Source organism: Sesamum indicum, linkage group LG7 (assembly GCF_000512975.1).
Source record: "Sesamum indicum cultivar Zhongzhi No. 13 linkage group LG7, S_indicum_v1.0, whole genome shotgun sequence".
Lineage (NCBI taxonomy): Eukaryota > Viridiplantae > Streptophyta > Magnoliopsida > Lamiales > Pedaliaceae > Sesamum > Sesamum indicum.
Window position 1 is genome coordinate 6077174 of NC_026151.1, and position 18469 is coordinate 6095642.

The 18469-nt window shown below is 33.8% G+C and overlaps 1 protein-coding gene across 6 annotated transcripts; it reads right to left on the reverse strand.

The window, feature by feature from the left end:
* Positions 735-13020, reverse strand: LOC105166407. 6 transcript variants are annotated; one of them, XR_002287450.1, is made up of 12 exons: positions 9843-9853; positions 9471-9507; positions 9294-9394; positions 9075-9163; positions 8703-8748; positions 8529-8621; positions 6055-6169; positions 5457-5597; positions 5273-5341; positions 5110-5187; positions 4879-5005; positions 735-4802 (listed from the first exon to the last, which is right to left on the reverse strand). XR_002287450.1 is itself a non-coding variant. In XM_020695463.1 (11 exons), the coding sequence occupies exons 1-7, from the start codon at positions 12539-12541 to the stop codon at positions 9875-9877; spliced, it is 801 nt and encodes a 266-aa protein (XP_020551122.1). In that variant the 5' UTR covers positions 12542-13020; the 3' UTR covers positions 8563-8621; positions 8703-8748; positions 9075-9394; positions 9471-9507; positions 9843-9874. The 6 variants fall into 6 exon arrangements, 1 of the variants encoding a protein (XP_020551122.1); XR_002287449.1 differs by having other exon boundaries at positions 735-831; positions 4708-4802; positions 9075-9394; XR_002287452.1 differs by adding an exon at positions 7772-7878 and having other exon boundaries at positions 9075-9394.

Below are 18469 nucleotides of genomic sequence, written 5' to 3' on the forward strand. Positions count from 1 at the left end.
TCTATGTTTTTTACATTTTTTGATTTTCTCGGAATAATATATGGTCTTGCTAAAATTAATAAGTTTTAAGCTTGATAAAGCACGCAAAGCTTTATATACAATGGTAGTAGATTTAAGTGGGGAGGAATAAGAAAATTGTATATATGTATATACATATATCTTGTATTAGCTACCGAAGGGAGGAATAAGAAAATTGTATATATGTATATACATATATCTTGTATTAGCTACCGAATGGAAAAACATAACATATCAAATGAAATATACATTGTTATACGTTTTATGGTCGAAACTTCATGCTTGAAAAATGAATTTCCAACAAATTTATGCATGTGTCAATCAAGAAAAATACAGTCAAAGAGTTGATGTTGCAAAAATGACGAATTCAAATAACGTTTACTTAAATTACAAGTTTAGAAGAATAAGTGATTTCCCATCGGCTTCCAATTAAAAATGGTGAATGAAGGTAATCAATTCCATCCCACATTGTTCGAAAACTATTTGCAATTTATTAATAAGAAAATCAACAAGCAAAACTACATGTCGAGCTCGGTTGCGTGAGCTTATAACCCAAGCGGGGATATCAAAGTGGTTGAACATTGAGCTTACTCAACTAGTTGGGCCACTGGTTGCTAGATGCTGGCATGCCCGTTCCAAGCTAGGAGTTTGGGCCAAGTGGTCTAGGCGAAGGTATGGGCTTCGTGCCTCTTAAAGTGGAGGGCACTGCGTCAGGCTGGCTTCACAGAGCAGCGAAAACCTCCCGCTCTTTGTAGTGGAAGGATAACGTGTCGGTGCTCCATTGGCTCACCAAAGCTAGATGGCTGGCCCTAACTGAACAATCACTTTTTTTCTTATTTTTTTTCAAACTAAAAATTAAATGAATGTGGTAATAATGTTTTTTTTAATTTAACCAAACTCACCAAATCGAATTATGAGCTATTCATTACGTAGAATACAGTGAGATTAGTCGATCTTTTCTTATTTTCGACATGTATTTGACCATCCTTCAATTTTTTTATGTGCATTTATCTATTTTATTGGTAAAGTAGGTATGGTTCTTGAAACTTCTATAATGCACAATTTTTCATATATAATGCAATGTTTTTATTGCAATTAAAAGTATTGACATTGTAATTAGTCTGTGGATCGTATACCCTTGATATTATATATGAAATTGTATGCTACAAAAATATATAATAATGGAGAAGACTGGTAAGTTTACGCTATCACGTGTTTGATCACGATTTCTCCTAACTAAATATTAAAGCCTAATTACATAATTCTTTTGTTTAACATAATATTAGGTGAAGAAGTCAACTTCAAATTTATATTTTTTTTTTGTTGATCGCTAATACTCTTTTGAATAGACAATTAGCATAATTTAATTTTTCTGGACAGTCACATAATTAAGTATCTTTAATAGGTAATGCAGATAATAGAGTTGTAAATTAATAATTTTAATTTCCTCTAATATTTTAATTGATTATATTGAAATCCCAATATTAAAAGTTAAATTCATTAATTAGTATTGAAAAAATGATTGAGTAAAATTTTCAAATCTAAATTACTTTCTTTATAATCCTTTTCCAAAAATATTTTCAACATAAATAAGTCAAACAAAATATGCTACCAAGCATTAGTTAATAATTTGAATCAAAATTGTAATACCACTCATGAATCATAAATTGATGAAATAAATGACATATAAGTTCAGGCAGAAAACTCGTGTCCGTCAATTGAAAATTTCTTTTGGGAAAGTTGGCCATTAATCGAATTTTAAAATACATTCTACGTGGGTATAGAGAAGATACTCGCATAATCCCGGGCTCACTGACATAGGGCATGTCGAATGGTCTAAGCTCTAATTGACAAGCAGATTTCAGAACTATGTGGGAGAAAGTTCTACATAAACAATCAGAATAAAATCTCACAAATCACATAACAATCAATCAAAAAAATACCAACATTCACAAAAATTTATAAGACAAACTTGCGATCACAAAAAGAATTGGAACACAAACCACAATCAGAAAAAGAATCACAAGACAAACCATAATCACAAAAAGAATACAAACAACCACATAAACTATTCAAAAGACAAAAGGTCTAATCCAATAAACAAGTTCAAACAATCAAGTCGAATTGCACCAAAATCCACAACAATTCAACTTCACAAGCTCACAAACAAAAACGATCAAACAATCAAAATACAAACAGTCACATAAACAAAACAAATCTAAAAATCACACAACAATCATAAAAAAAAACCGTGAATCACAATCAATCACAAAACAAACAACAATCACAGTCAAATTACACTACAAACAGTACAATCACATAAACAACCAGAATAAAATTTCACAAATCACACAATCAATAAAAAAGAAACCAACAATCACACGACGAATTACTGATATTCCATTAGAGTATCAAAAGAATCAAACACTGAGAAAACTAACCAAATAAAGGAACATCAATCAGACCAAATTCACCCAAAAAAATGAATAATCACAACCACAAAGAATGGTCCAAAAAACTAATTCAAATATCACACCAGTTGCACCCAAGCCCACAATCACAAAACTAATTACAAAACAAACAAATTCCAAGAAACTAGAAATTCAAGAATCATAACCGACAAAAAACAATCCAGAATCACAAACAACATCTCTCAATCACAAACTAATTTGAAATAAAAGATGAATCCAAGAAACAAGTTCGAACAATTAAAACAAATTGCACCAAAACCCAATGAGACCACAAACAACACAATCTCATAAACAATTAGAATAAAATCCCACAAATCACATAACAATCAATCAAAAAAGTACCCACATTCACGAAAATTCATAAGACAAACTCGCGATCACAAAAAGAATTTAAACATAAACCACAATCACAAGAAGAATACAAATAACCCATAATCACATAAAATATTCAGAAGACAAATCCAAGAGACAAGAATAAACAATTAAGTCAAAAATTGCACCAAAACCTACAACAATTCAAGTAACTTCACAAGCCCACAAACAAAAACGATCAAACAATCAAAACTACAAATAGTCACATAAACAATACAAATGCAAAAATTACACAACAGTCATATAAAAACTGTGAATCACATCAATCACAAGACAAACAACAATCACACGTCAAATTACACTATGAACGACACAATCTCATAAACAATCAGAAAAAAAAACCCACAAATCACATAACAATCAATTAGAAAAATACCCACATTCACGAAAATTCATAAGACAAACTCGCGATCACAAAAAGAATTAGAACACAAAAAGAATCACAAGACAAACCACAATCATATAAAAAATACAAACAACCGATAATCACATAAACTATTCAGATGACAAAAGGCCTAATCCAAGAGACAAGTTCAAACAATTAAGTCAAATTGCACCAAAACCCACAAAAATTCAAGTAACTTCACAAGCCCACAAACAAAAACGATCAAACAATCAAAATACAAACAGTCACATAAACAATACAAATCCAGAAATCACACAACAGTCATAAAAACTGTGAATCACTGTGGTCAATCACAAGACAAATAAAAATGAGACGTCAAATTGCACTACGAACGATACAATCTCATAAACAATCAGAATAAAATTCCACAAATCACATAACAATCAATCAGAAAAATACCAACATTCACGAAAATTCATAAGACAAACTTGCAATCACAAAAAGAATTAGAACACAAACCACAATCAGAAAAAGAATCACAAGACAAACCACAATCACAAAAAGAATACAAACAACCACATAAACTATTCAGAAGACAAAGGTCTAATCGAATAAACAAGTTCAAACAATCAAGTCAAATTGCACCAAAATCCACAACAATTCAACTTCACAAGCCCACAAACAAAAACGATCAAACAATCAAAATACAAAGTCACATAAACAAAACAAATCTAGAAATCACACCACAATCATAAAAAAAAACCGTGAATCACAATCAATCACAAAACAAACAACAATCACAGTCAAATTACACTACAAACAGTACAATCACATAAACAACCAGAATAAAATTTCACAAATCACACAACAATCAATAAAAAAGAAACCCACAATCACACGACTTACTGATATTCCATTAGAGTATCAAAAGAATCAAACACCGAGAAAACTAACCAAATAAAGGAACATCAATCAGACCAAATTCACCCAAAAAAATGAATAATCACAACTACAAAGAATGGTCCAAGAAACTAATTCAAATATCACACCAGTTGCACCCAAGCCCACAATCACAAAACTAATTACAAGATAAAATTAAAACAAATTCCAAGAAACTAGAAATTCAAGAATCATAACCGACAAAAAACAATTCAGAATCACAAACAACATCTCACAATCACAAACTAATTTGAAATAAAAGATCAATCGAAGAAACAAGTTCGAACAATTAAGACAAATTGCACCAAAACCCAAAATAAATTACACAAACAAAACAAACCAACACAACCCAACATCACAAAAACAATCAGAACACAAAAAACGCAAACATATAAATAATTCTAAAAAAAACCCCACAGACTAATCACAAAAAACCCACAATCAAAAGACAACAATAATCAGAAGACATCAATCAGACAAAAGTAACCAAAAAAAAAAAAAAATACATCAAGCATAACCAAAAAGTCATACCTTGTATGTCAACTGCCAAATTTATCTTACCTTGTTCGAGTCATTCACATTCAGCAAAGCGTGTGACTGAAATGTTGATGTCGTGAACACGCACGATCAATCTTGTGTTGGTCCTTTGGTAAGAGCTACAGGAACAAGATATTGATTAAAATATATGCCACAATTCAAAAAATTAAGCAAATCAACCACATGAAAACGTACTGAAGATGCAACTATGTTCCTTTCCATGATGGAAGTGCACGATCACTATAAGCATTAGATTTTCCAACCTTTGAACTGGTTTTGGATGTTATGGTTGCTAAAATCAATCTACCCGAATCGATATTTTCTACAAGCCAACAAGCAGCCATGAAATTCAGATTTGGAAGATAGAAAAACTGTTTCATCCTTTCGATGAGAGTTTACTCGAGTTAGGGCACAAAACAGAATTACCTTGAAAACCCTATACGATTACAGTTGTTCGACATCAATAGCTAAAGAACCTTGTACATTTTTCAAAACTTGTGTCACCTACAAAAGGAACAAATTAGATAAGATTATGATCCCTAAGGAAGTCAAGTGATCTCTAACAAAGCTTTAGAACTTTGGAGCTTACATGCCATTTCGTGTCCTCAAACCCTGAATATTAACTAAAGCATGCTTCAGCAGCTTTACGAACATCTACCTGATTAACCCAAGGGAAAGCTTTACCATATAATATCATGAGAATATTGAAATAGACGCACACGCCAACCAGTGAAAACTGTACACGACAAATTTAACTTTGCTAGAGAAAATACCGTCACAGCAGAAGCAGATGCAGAGGGTTTTAGTAAATGTATAGCATGAGGAAAATCGGATAGTCCAGCAAGTTGTCTTGACAACTAGTGAAAAATATCTTTGCGCCCTTACACGCCAAACTTAGTGTCCTTGAATGAGACCTACTAGAAAGAAAAAGCAACAAGGTTGACAATACATGAAGCATGGATGCAAGGAAAAAGAATTTCTGAATAAAAAGAAATCTGCAGCAAGATAGCATACACATCAAAAGAGAGTGACCTTTTTCTTCTCGAAATCCAATCACGTACGACACTCAAAGATATAAACAAGCTTTCTATATCTATAGTAATAGGCTTTTGATATATTACAATTGTTCTGATTCTATCAACATTCTTTCTTTTAAATAATTTGGGACACAAGAAAAAGTATGGGTAAACATAAAGTCGGAAGAATAAGAAAACATAAAGTTTCATAAATATTTACTAAATTTATCCAATAAAACTGTAAAGTAATCTCTACACCTGAGAATGGTGAATAGATAAGTGGATAATAATAAAATTGTGAACAAGCTTAAGGGAATCAAAAGTCAATGCAAACAACTAGACTGCTTCTACTTACCTCAACATCTTTTCCCTTTTAGCCATTTTGGATGAACTTCAAGACGCAGGTAATAATATCAGCTCCCCGGATGTTCGCGTGACCAAGTGAAACAAACTATGTTCCTGAAAGAATGCTGCAGAATATACATAAAATGTCATGAGATTCCATTTACATTAAATCATATTTTTATCCAATCATATAAAGGAAAAAGCAACACATCTTGTGATATTTTCTATTATCAAAAGATGTATTCTCTTCTCATGAAATTTGAGAGGCTCTTAGATGTAAGATTATACCAGTTAGAAAGTAAGAAAAAACGAAGATCAACTCTAAAGATTCGCTATGTACAAGAAAAGAAAGTTGTTTAGTGAACTTTTGACTAGAATGATTTAGTCCAGGGCTCTGGGTCCATGTAAAAATATGCATTATCTGTGTTATGTATTTCTTTGAGATGAGACTAAATCAATGAGACACAATTCCGAATTTCTTTTGGTTAATGAAGACAAGTAAAGAAATTTTATGCCGATGAGATCTCGCATGCGAGCTCATTGTACGTGGAATGACCAATACAAGAGTTATTGCTAATATCTGAAAGAAATGTGGGAGTAAGTTATTTAATATGGCAAATTCATCAAGCTTGCTGGGGTCATTGAAGAAACCGAGGAGCACTTGGTCTAGTTTGACGACATAAAATAATTTAAACACATCAAAATTTTCCTATATTATAGATTGTTATGCACTTCTTTATGTTGCACAAAAACCCAAAGATCCAAAGATTTTACACCCCTGCCTTCTTTATAGCACCACCTACATGTTACAGCACCAGCACTTGGTGCAGCCACTCGAGAACAACTGCCTCTACTAATAGAGACTAGCAGCGTAACTCGATAACTGGCAATGTTTAGGCTGCAGTACTGATAAATAATTACATCAATAGCGACACCTATAAAGCATTTAGGTCCCCTACTAACTAAATGGGTAGCAACCGTGATGCCTATACTGAACCGCACTTAGCTGTACTGCTATTCTCATGCTAACTATAAGCCAATTCATGATTTCTTGCAGATAAATCCTAGTCCTGTGACGAGTGTGGAAACCAGATTCTGGAAGCGGTCAGGAGCTATATCCAGTCCTATTACTCTTCTTAGAACTCTTCGCCCTTATCTCTATGCATCAGCTGTGAACGGGTGTAAATAAGGCATTGTACAATGTATAACTTCATCTCCGTGGATCCTAATGTCTTAACCTAGCAATTAAATATATTCTAGTTAGATATTACCTCCGTATCGGTAAGCACCATTCTTCATGCCCTAACAAGATAATTACTACATAATTCCTATAATATGATCCCCTAATCACCAACCAAAAGATAGATACCAAATCTAGATGGTATATATACATCAAATCCCACTGTTCATCATACGCTTACAGCTCACCACAAAGGAATAGTCCATATTTCATCACACCTATGCATGCAAGCCTGCTTCCCAACCGAAACAAATTTAATGTAGATTTGGTAGTTTTTTCTCCCGCCCTTTTGGATACATTGCCTATATTTGTTGATTATTTAAGATGAATGCTTGTAACTAAGTAGAAAGGATGAGGTGAAAGTAAATTGAGGTAAAAGAACTCCCATAGGTCAAGCGAATAAGATAATAAAAATTTGTTGATTTAATATCCATAAATATTATTGCACAACAGTATCTTATGATAAAACAACAATATTACTTAATACCATGCTTGAGAAAATATTAGCTGCTCATGTCGCTTCATGCACCAACATAAGTTCTTGGATTCAGAAGCTGGAATCAAAACTTGTAGAATTGGAACTTGTTGAAGAGCCTACTACCAGCACATCAACAATGCACTCTATTATGAAGCAGCCAGCAAATTTTGAATCATAATTTAAGAGGCTTTTCACATAGTTCCCTAGAGCAATTACAGCGTGATAATCATGTGTGCTAAATTTGGTTAGACACAACTTGCAAAATGGTAAGTAATTCTTTGTATTTGTTGCAACACCAGCTTACCTTTGAAACTTGTCCAGCATCACAAACATCCCATTAGGACCCTAAGACTAAATCCAAGTTCCTCCCTTTGCAAAATCTTTAAAGGAACCTTTACAGGCAGAAAAGCCAACTTAATATCAACTTAATTGCGCAAATGCAAGGTTTTGATTCTATGATTTCAATAGTAATATGAAGTACTGGTGGAGTTCAAGTAAATTACGTTTAGCTTCAGATTTTAGTAACACACCAACCACTTCAAGATTTGGTCATTATCCCAGAGCTTCTCAAATATATTCTTATTCTATATTTTTGGTTCAAGTTATCCGCCAACGACTTTCATAACAAGCCAATAAAATTTTATGCAAGTTTTCAGCAAGCAGACTGAATGATCACCAGCAGTGGTAGTGAAATGATAAAAAGTGTAAAGCACACCAGGAAAAGATAAAAAAGGAGGAAAGAGCATGTAAAGTGAACCAGTATTACCTGTTCCCACATTATATTGTATAGCTTTTGGTTCATTACGAGTTGGCTCAGCAGCACAGTAGATATCCTCAGACTAGTTCCAGATCTGTCATCCTGCAAAAACAAGTGAATTATTTTGTTGAATTCATTTGATCAATGATCCTATACCCATTGACTTTACAAATGCATACATACTCGGGTAAGAGAAAGGTGACTCTTATTAACATCCTTCTGAGGATGGCTGCAAGATATAATGGCACATTAAAGAACAGATCAGCATCTTGCTTTACTATAAATGAATAATTGATAGTCTTTAAAATTAAAAAAAAAAAAAAAAAAAATGAAGCAAGAAAAAAGTTAGTGAAATGTTAAGTACGAGAAATCATAATAGTTGCGGAATACCCTAATTCCATACAAACTAGTCCAGCTTAATAACAATCATCTTCACTTATGTGACTTAAGACCTTGCCCTATTTCACCTCTCCATAGGACAGATGAACATGATAAGGTATTGTGTATCCATAATAACTTTGGAATCAGCAGAAAGTAGACTCAAAGGAACATCACCTGCAATTGCCTGATGATGACAACAGGTGAGCTGTGACTTGGAATTCAGATTCTTGACAGGTAGATTAAGAAGCCCTTGCTTTGGCATTCTTGCATCAATTTGGATATGAAAATACATGTAATGCAAGTAATTCAACCAGCACACCGGATGGATTAGTGTAGATGCCGAACAATAACCAATATACTACTCACTAGGAAAGAACAAACATCTATACAAACCTGCATCAGCTGGTCTTGTTTTAAGTTGTATAGTGTATTGTGCATGACAAATTGGCTCAGCACCAATATAATCTCCTCAAATCAGTACCACATTTGCCATCCTGCATGACAAGGAAAATATTTTTCAATATTATTTCTATCTCCTAAATCCCATTGATTGTATGAATGAAGACATACTCGAGTAACAGAAAGCTGATGCCTCTTTTGGGGATGGCTGCAAGATAGGACGACACATTAAAAAAAAAAAACGTGTTAGCATCATGCTTCTAAATAAATGAACAATTGATTATTTGGAAAGGAGTAACCTAGAAAAGTCATTGAAAAAGAGGAGATTTGCAAATCATATGATGCAATTTACTAATTGCATGAAATACCAAATCCAAGGAAATCGTTATACTGACTATAGCTCAAATAATCTGGCTTATGCCATCTATGACCTTCCAACAGTCTACCAAACCATAGCACAGATGAACATCATAGGCATTTAGTGGAAGTTAGTAGTAACTTTAAAACCAGTGCAGGGAGACGGTAGGCTCAAGAGAACATCACCTGCAATAGCTTGAAGATGGCAGCATATGAGCTCATTGATGGACGTCAAGGAGCTGTGAGTTGGAATTGGAATTCAAGTTCCTGACATAAAGCCTAAGAAGCTCCTGCTCATGCATGCTTGCATCTAAGGGGATTAAGAAAAAGTGCAAACTTTTAATTTTGAGAGGGTGTCTCACTAAGTTTATTTGGAACATCTTATGAGCTCATATATTATGCTAAAAGTAAGCTTCAGAAATACTGTGATTTTAAGATGATAAAAATGCAATATTTGAATTCATACGAGTAAAACTCAAAGGTTTTGCCAAAAATCTTAAAAATAAGTTAGGACCCCTTTACTTGTCTAAAGGATCCTAACATCTCATTTTGGGAGCTTACAAGCTCATTTACTAAAACTTTAACCAGACATTTTGAGACATTTTATAATTTCTCAAACATTTCACCAGACATTTTAGGAGATTATAAGCTCAATCAAACCCCTAAGTAAACTAGAAATTTTTACTTCACATTGTAATAACATATTCACTGTTTAATCCAACATTTGGTCGGTGAGAAGAAGGGGTTTCCTTGTGCCAGAGCTCCTAATAAAACTTTGATCCAAATACTTGGTGGATGGAGGCCTATCCATGTTAGTTTTTGTCTAAAATTTAAAATAATATAAGGGAATCCTAAAGAGCTTTTCAGAAGTTGTAGGCAACGTCCAAGATATATACCAAGCGCATTTAATAAGCAAACTGTGCAATCAGCATACATGGTGAATCACCACTAGATTACTGCTCACTAGAAAACAGCAAGAGCAACAAGCATCTAACAAACCTGTATCAGCAGGTTGATGAGTTGGAATGGCAGCAGTCGAGATCCACGAACTAGCACCACATTTGTCATCCTGCAGAACAAGTAACATATTTAATCAACATCATTTTCATCTACAGAACCTGCACCATTGATTGTTTAAAATACATACTCGTTTGACAGAAAGCATAGGCTGCTTCTTATATATATTCTCCTTAGGATAACTGCAAGATCAAAGAGGTAAGCATCTTGCATCTGTATAAGGACAAGTAATAATATGTGCAAAAGGAGAAAATCGGAAAAATAACATGATGCAAATCGTAGCATGAATGAAATATTAATTCCACGGAAATCAGAGTAGTCGTGTCACCTCTGTAACTGAGAGCATTATTTTACAATAACATAAGACCTTCGCAACACAATTACCCCTTCGTAGGGCATAACAAGAAACTGAATAGAATGTCATGATAACTTCAGAATCAGCAAACAGACTGTATATTCGACACAATGTTACCTGCAATTGCTTGAAGATGGCAATAAGCAAAGTAACTGATCAAAGTCAGAAAGCTCCGAGTTATAACTCAAGTTCTTGACAGGAAGCTGAAGACACCCTTGGGAATCTGTGGGGCAAAAGATTATAAACTTGCAATCTGAGAACGTCAGATCAAGTGAACTCTACATTTTAGCTTTACATTGTAATAACATATTCAGTTCAGATCCACAATTTGGTCTTGGGGAGGGGTTTCATTATGCCAGAGTTCCTAATACAATTTTGATTTAAAAATAATGCTTTAAATGATTGAACCCCAGCCCTTTTTATTGTTGGTCTAAAGTTTAAATTCTTTCAGAACCAAAAAACTTCGTAAAGATTCTAATGAATTCTCCAAAATACAACTTCTGTTCACAGAACCCATCAACTACCCTTTTACAAGACAAAAGGGTACATAGTGGAACAAAAATCAACATACAACTTAGTAGGAACGAGGAAAGAACAATAAGAGGAACAAGCGTCTAACAAACCTCTATCAGCAGGTGCTATTTTGGGTTGAATAGGTCGTGGTGGATGATATGTTGGTTCTGTGGCAGTGGATCTCCTCAAACTAGCACCACCTTCGTCATTCTACAAAATAAGTAAAATATTTTATCAACATCATTTTTAACAGTATCCTACTATTAGTTGCATAAAATGTTGACATACTCTAGTAACAGAAAGCTGAGGATTCCTATATACTTTCTCCAGTAGGTGGCTGCAAGATAGAACACATTAGCATTTATAAGCCAACAATTCATAAGTTTTCGAATGAAAAATTACCACGCCAGCCGTAACTTAGGAAGTCATTGCAAATCAGGAATTCTCACAAATCATGTTATGCAGTTTATGTAACTTTTAAGTGAAATCAATTCCAGGGAAATCAGAATAGGTATAAAGCACCCTTTTAACATCCTTTTAATAGCAATCACCTTCCTTTATATCACCTTTGTAATGAGAACATCACCTAACAAGGACTTTGGAAGAAATTTATAGCATCTTTGCGAGAGACAGATTCAAATAGACAGTAGATTCAGAAGATGTGTTACCTAGAATTTCTTGAAGATGGCAGCACGCAAGCTAATTCATTGACATTTAGAACCACCGAATCAGAATTGAAGTCCCTGACAGGAAGCTTAAGACGTTCTTGCTCAAATATTGGTGCAGTTATCAAGCTTCTTGAAGTTTGTCCTGGCCTTAGACTGAAGTCTGAAATAGGAAGTTCTAACATTGGCCTTGGCATCATTCTCGAAGCATCACTTTGCTGTAAATTTCCTATATCTGGCCTTGGACTGAGAGTTTGTAGCATACTACGAAGTCCTGGCATTTGCACTGTGGAGCATAGAGTCTGTAAAATATATTCGACATCCGGGTCCAGCATAACAGAATTAACATTCTGAGACACACTTCCAGCATTCTGAGTTGCCAGAAAAGTACGAAAAACCTGGCATAATTGTAGAATTTGGACAGAGATAGAACGGCAGTTAAACAAATTTATATTAAGCAAAACCTTTGATGAAGAGTCTTCTACTGCTTCAGCATGATTTGTGCAATGAGTAGAGTATACACTCCAAAATAACGACCACCATTCTGACAGAAACCCTTCAGAAGGATACAATGCTGCAGAAAGAAATACATGTAGAAATGGCCCACAAACAAACTGAAGAAATGGCCATGTGAGAGAGAGAGAATATATATATATATAAAATAATAAAAAGAAACAAACTCAGGTCTCTCTCGGATAAAAGAAGCATCAAGAAGAAAATCAAGAAATTCATCAAGGAAACAAGGGGAGCCGTCGGATCTAGGGTTTTGCTGCAGCGATGCTGAAGAACAAGGGAAAGGGAGGTAAGAATCGGATCAGATGCTATTCTTTACAGAGAGCACTAGGCTTAATGAGGGTATTGCTGGTGGACTTGACGAGGAGGATAATGGCCCTGGCGATGATTACATTGAGTTTGAAGACGAGGACATCGACAAACTAGACACTTTTAGCAACAAGTACAGTGAATTCGAGGACAAGGACATTGACAAAGGGGCAAAAAAACAGACCATTTCAGGAAAAAAAAAATCAAGAAATTACAAAGTGGCAAAAAATAAAGAACTCAAGATCTTGTGAAGTAAAACTACCAACAAAAAAGAAAGAACAGAATATATCACGAAATAGAAAAACCCTCAAGAAAATCGAAAAATAAATAAAGAAATAGAAAAAAACTCAAAAAATCAATTTAGAACAAAAAAGGATCAAGAAATTACAAAGGGGCCAAAAATTAAGAACTCACGATTTTGTTAAGTAAAACTATTGCTCCACATATCGTGTCTAAAACCAACAAAAAAGAAAGAACAGAATAGATTACAAAATAGAAAAACACTCAAGAAAATCGAAAAATAAATAAAGAAATAGAAAAAACCTCAAGAAATCAATTTAGAACAAAAAAAAATCAAGAAATCACTCAAGAACATTCACAAATTTCTTAAGAAATCTGAGGATCCCAGTGCTCCATGATGACAAAAAACAAAAAACAAGAGAAGAAAGAGAAGATGGGCAACAAAATAGTTAACAGACGAACAGAAGGCGGAGAGATCAGTTTAAAGAAATCTTGATTCTTGATGGGAGAAGAAAGCCGGAAACTCAAGCGAAAAGAAAAACCCTTCCGAGAGAATTTAGAAAGTGAAAATGAATGGGTTGGTGGCGGTTAAACAAATTTATATTAAGCAAAACCTTTGATGAAGAGTCTCCTATTGCTTCAGCATGATTTGTGCAATGACTAGAGTATACACTCCAAAATAACGACCACCATTCTGACAGAAACCCTTCAGGAGGATACAATGCTGCAGAAAGAAATACATGTAGAAATGGCCCACAAACAAACCGAAGAAATGGCCATGTCGGGAACGGCAGATGTGAGGCCATGGGCAACGATGGCGTTAAGCGCTTGTGCCATATCCGTGGCAAGATGCACAAGAAGGTCTGGATTGCTACCGGTGATATTATCCTCGTCGGCCTCCGCGATTATCAAGATGACAAGGCTGATGTAATCTTGAAATACATGCCTGATGAAGCAAGGCTGCCGGATGTGAAAATGGCGTGGATTTGCAGTTCAAGAAGAACTACTTCCATTTTGGAAGAAAAACCAGAAACAGGGAACTCAAAATCAAGAAACCAGAACACTGTTAATTTCTCTTGAAGAAGACTGATACAATCAGATATATATATACACCTCAACTGAAAAACTAAACTCTCCCGCTCTATAAGTTGCTACTCTTACTATATACGCCTTTAATATTTTAATAAAACATATTTTAGAAAGTAGAATAAAAAAGTATAGTGGTAAGTGAGTAGGGTATTTTTGTCTCGTAATGCTAAATTATTTTGTCAGGGATGTTTTTGTTACCTTTTATATTTTAGGGATGTAAATGAGACAAAATGCATAGTTCTGTGGTGCAAAATTTATTTAATTATATTTTAAATTATCTATAAAATAAATCCAAACATACATTATTTCCAAAATAGATTTATTTATCTTTATTTTTCTCTCTCTATCTCCATAAAATAAAACAATACACCCGAAAAGCGAATCCAATCACCATGCAAGATTTTGCGGCGGGCTTTGACCCTACTAAACTCACGACGGTTCACTATCATTTTCGTTAGTTGTGTGCCACAAAATTTGATATGAATAATTTTTTATATTTTAAAATATATTATAAAAAATTTAGTATTATGATAATTTTATTGTTAGATTGTGATAGGCTCAATATATATTATACTAAATACATTTTGAATAGAGTGTTCGAATAATCACTACAAAAAGATTAGGATTTGTAACGGCTATACATACACACGAATTTTGTTATGTAGTTGTAAAAAATTGGATGTAATGACGTCATGGAAAGGCTGATAAAAAATTGTTTTCTTTGTAATGGTCGAAGTTGTTGAAGAATCCGTTATAATTTTTTGTATCCGTAAAGCCGTTACAATTTGTAATGATTTCTGAAATTAGGCACGGCCAACTTTTCGCATTATGCCAGTCGTTACAAAAACACATTACATATACTTGGTCGTTACTATTTTTCTATTACTTTTGAAACAGTGTGTAATATTTGTAATGGTCTTAAGAAAAAATTAAAAGTCGTTACACTTACTGTGACAAAAACAACAAGAAAATGTACAATAAGAAGGTGTTACAAAAATCAAGTCATTAGGGACGGCTTTCTTTATAGATGGTATTACAAAAGCCATTCCAAAGGCGAACATAATAATAATTACATTTTTTAACAACTAATTTAATCGTTTCAAAAGTCGTTAGAAAGACCGTTACAAAATAGATTATATATAATTATTTTCATTTCATTTCATTTGTTGTAAAGATTCTTATTAACCACACACACTCTCAATATTCTAATTTTCGTGCATATACAATTAATCAGGTTGATTATTAATTATTTAATTTTTGGATCGTCAACTACTGATCATCTCTTAAGTTGATTGACCAGGTAACAACGCCTAATTTAATCATTTTGTGTTTAATTAAATCAATTGTAGTTTACTTATTTTAGTTATTATGATTTTTGATCTCATATGTTATGTAAACCTAAATAGTGTAATGTAATATTTATAAATTTATAGGTCGTCGAATTATATAATTATATATATACATGTGAATATGTAGTGATATATATATATACTCATATTATGAGAACTGAGGAGATGGATGTATGATAAGAACCTCCGAGGGAAGGCAGGTCTTACATCACAGTTTGAGTATGGGGTTAAGACTTTCATAGAATGGCTAAGTGTCATTGTGAACATATGGATGAAGACAAAATTAGGTGCTCTTACCGAAAGTCAAAAAATACAAAGTTCAGGACACCCGACGATGTCAGTTATCACTTGTGTATGCGTGGATTTATGCAAGAATATATTATAATTAGACTTCTCATGGTGATGTTGTGACTGTCCCTTCAGTGCCGGAGGAGCAAATCCCAGCTACTCATGATCGAGGGTAATTATTCACACCGATGATGAACAACAAATGGATTGGGCGTAAATGATGGTTTTTTATGTAGTCGGGCCGTGTTATTTTTCTTCTTCTCACAATAGTATGTCTGATGATGGTACGAGGACCTGCCCTATTAATGTTGGTCCTAGTTCATATTATTGTGTCGGTGACCCCTATGATTATGAGTTAGGGTTGGCAGACTGTTTTTATGATGTGCATGTTGTCGACCAATTATTGTGGAACGGTTGCATCTAATCTCAATTGATATCTATTGCTGAGTTGGTGGATGTCAAGCAGACGGTCATATTTCTGAGCGATCATATGATAGAATATCTCAGAGGGCTAATAAAATATTGTCTCTCGATCACACCCTGCCAAGAGATTACTATAGCATGAAAACGTTGATAAAGGATTTGGATTTACCCGTTGAGAAGATTGATCCACCTCTAGAATATTAATGAAGCACCTTTAGTGTCATTATGCCTAGCAGTCGGTCATGGGTAATATCACGTCGCAACAAGGATTATAAAGGAGGGACGATTTCACTACCTCATACTATACCGTTTAGAAAGCGATAAGGTTAGAAACATACAACCATATGTAAATAACTCGTGCACGTACATGTTGTTCGTATCTAAGTTCCAAAATGCAGTGAATAGGTTAGGAGAATGTTCCCGAGACCATTACTATCACTAACTTTTTGATTCAAGAAAAATGTCTATACATTAGACGATTCCTAAAATATTTTTCGCCGATGTTGTGGTACTATGAACATAATTTATTTTTTGTCAATATATATTTGATAAAATCTTGTATATTTATATAGAAAAGTTCCACACCACAATAAGATTTTACGAGGGTAAAGTTCCTATATTTCAATGCAACATGATAAACAATTAGCCATCTACTTCATTAGATGAAGTACTACCTACATCTCATATTAATATGAGTGTTTGGAAATGGATAATCTATGTTATTTACATTTTTTGATTTTCTCGGAATAATATACGGTATTGCTAAACTTAATAATTTTTAAGCTTGATAAAGCACGCAAAATTTTATATACAATGGTGGTAGATTTAAGTGGGAGGAATAAGAAAATTGTATATATGTATATACATATATCTTGTATTAGCTACCGAATGGAAAAACATAATATATCAAATGAAATATACATTGTTATACGTTTTATGCTCGAAACTTCATGCTTGAAAAATGAATTTCCTACAAATTTATGCATGTGACAATCAAGCAAAATAGAGTCAAAGAGTTGATGTTCCAAAAATGACGAATTCAAATAACGTTTACTTACATTACAAGTTTAGAAGAATAAGTGATTTCACATTGGTTTCCAATTAAAAATGGTGAATGAAGATAATCAATTCCATCCCACATTGTTCGAAAATTATTTCTGCAATTTATTAATAAGGAAATCAACAAGCAGAACTATATGTCGAGCTCGGTTGCGTGAGCTTATAACCCAAGCGGGGATATCAAAGTGGTTGAACATTGAGCTTACCCAACTAGTTGGGACCACTGGTTGCTAGATGCTGGCATGCCCGTTCCGAGCTAGGAGTTTGGACCATGTGGTCTAGGCCAAGGTATGGACTTCGTGGCTCTTAAAGTGGAGGGCACTGCGTCAGGCTGGCTTCACAGAGCAGCGAAAACCTCCCGCTCTTTGTAGTGGAAGGATAACGTGCCAGTGCTCCATTGGCTCACGAAAGCTAGATGGGTTGGCCCTAACTGAACAATCACTTTTTTCTTATTTTTTTTCAAACTACAAATTAAATGAATGTGGTAATAATATTTTTTTTAATTTAACCAAACTCACCAAATTGAATTATGAGCTATTCATTACGTAGAATTCAACATACAGTGAGATTTGTCGATCTTTTCTTATTTTCGACATGTATTTGACCATCCTTCAATTTTTTTATGTGCATTTATCTATTTTATTAGCGAAGTAGGTATGGTTCTTGGAACTTCTATAATGCACAAGTTTTCATATATAATGCAATATTTTTATTGCAATTAAAAGTATTGCCATTGTAATTAATCTGTGGATCGTATACACTTGATATTATATATGAAATTGTATGCTACAAAAATATATAATAATGGAGAAGACTGGTAAGTTTACGCTCTCACGTGTTTGATCACGATTTCTCCTAACTAAATATTAAAGCCTAATTGCATAAATCTTTTGTTTTACATAATATTAGGTGAAGAAGGCAACTTCAAATTTACATTTGTTTTTTTTGTTGATCGCTAATACTCTTTTGAATAGTCAATTAACAAAATTTACT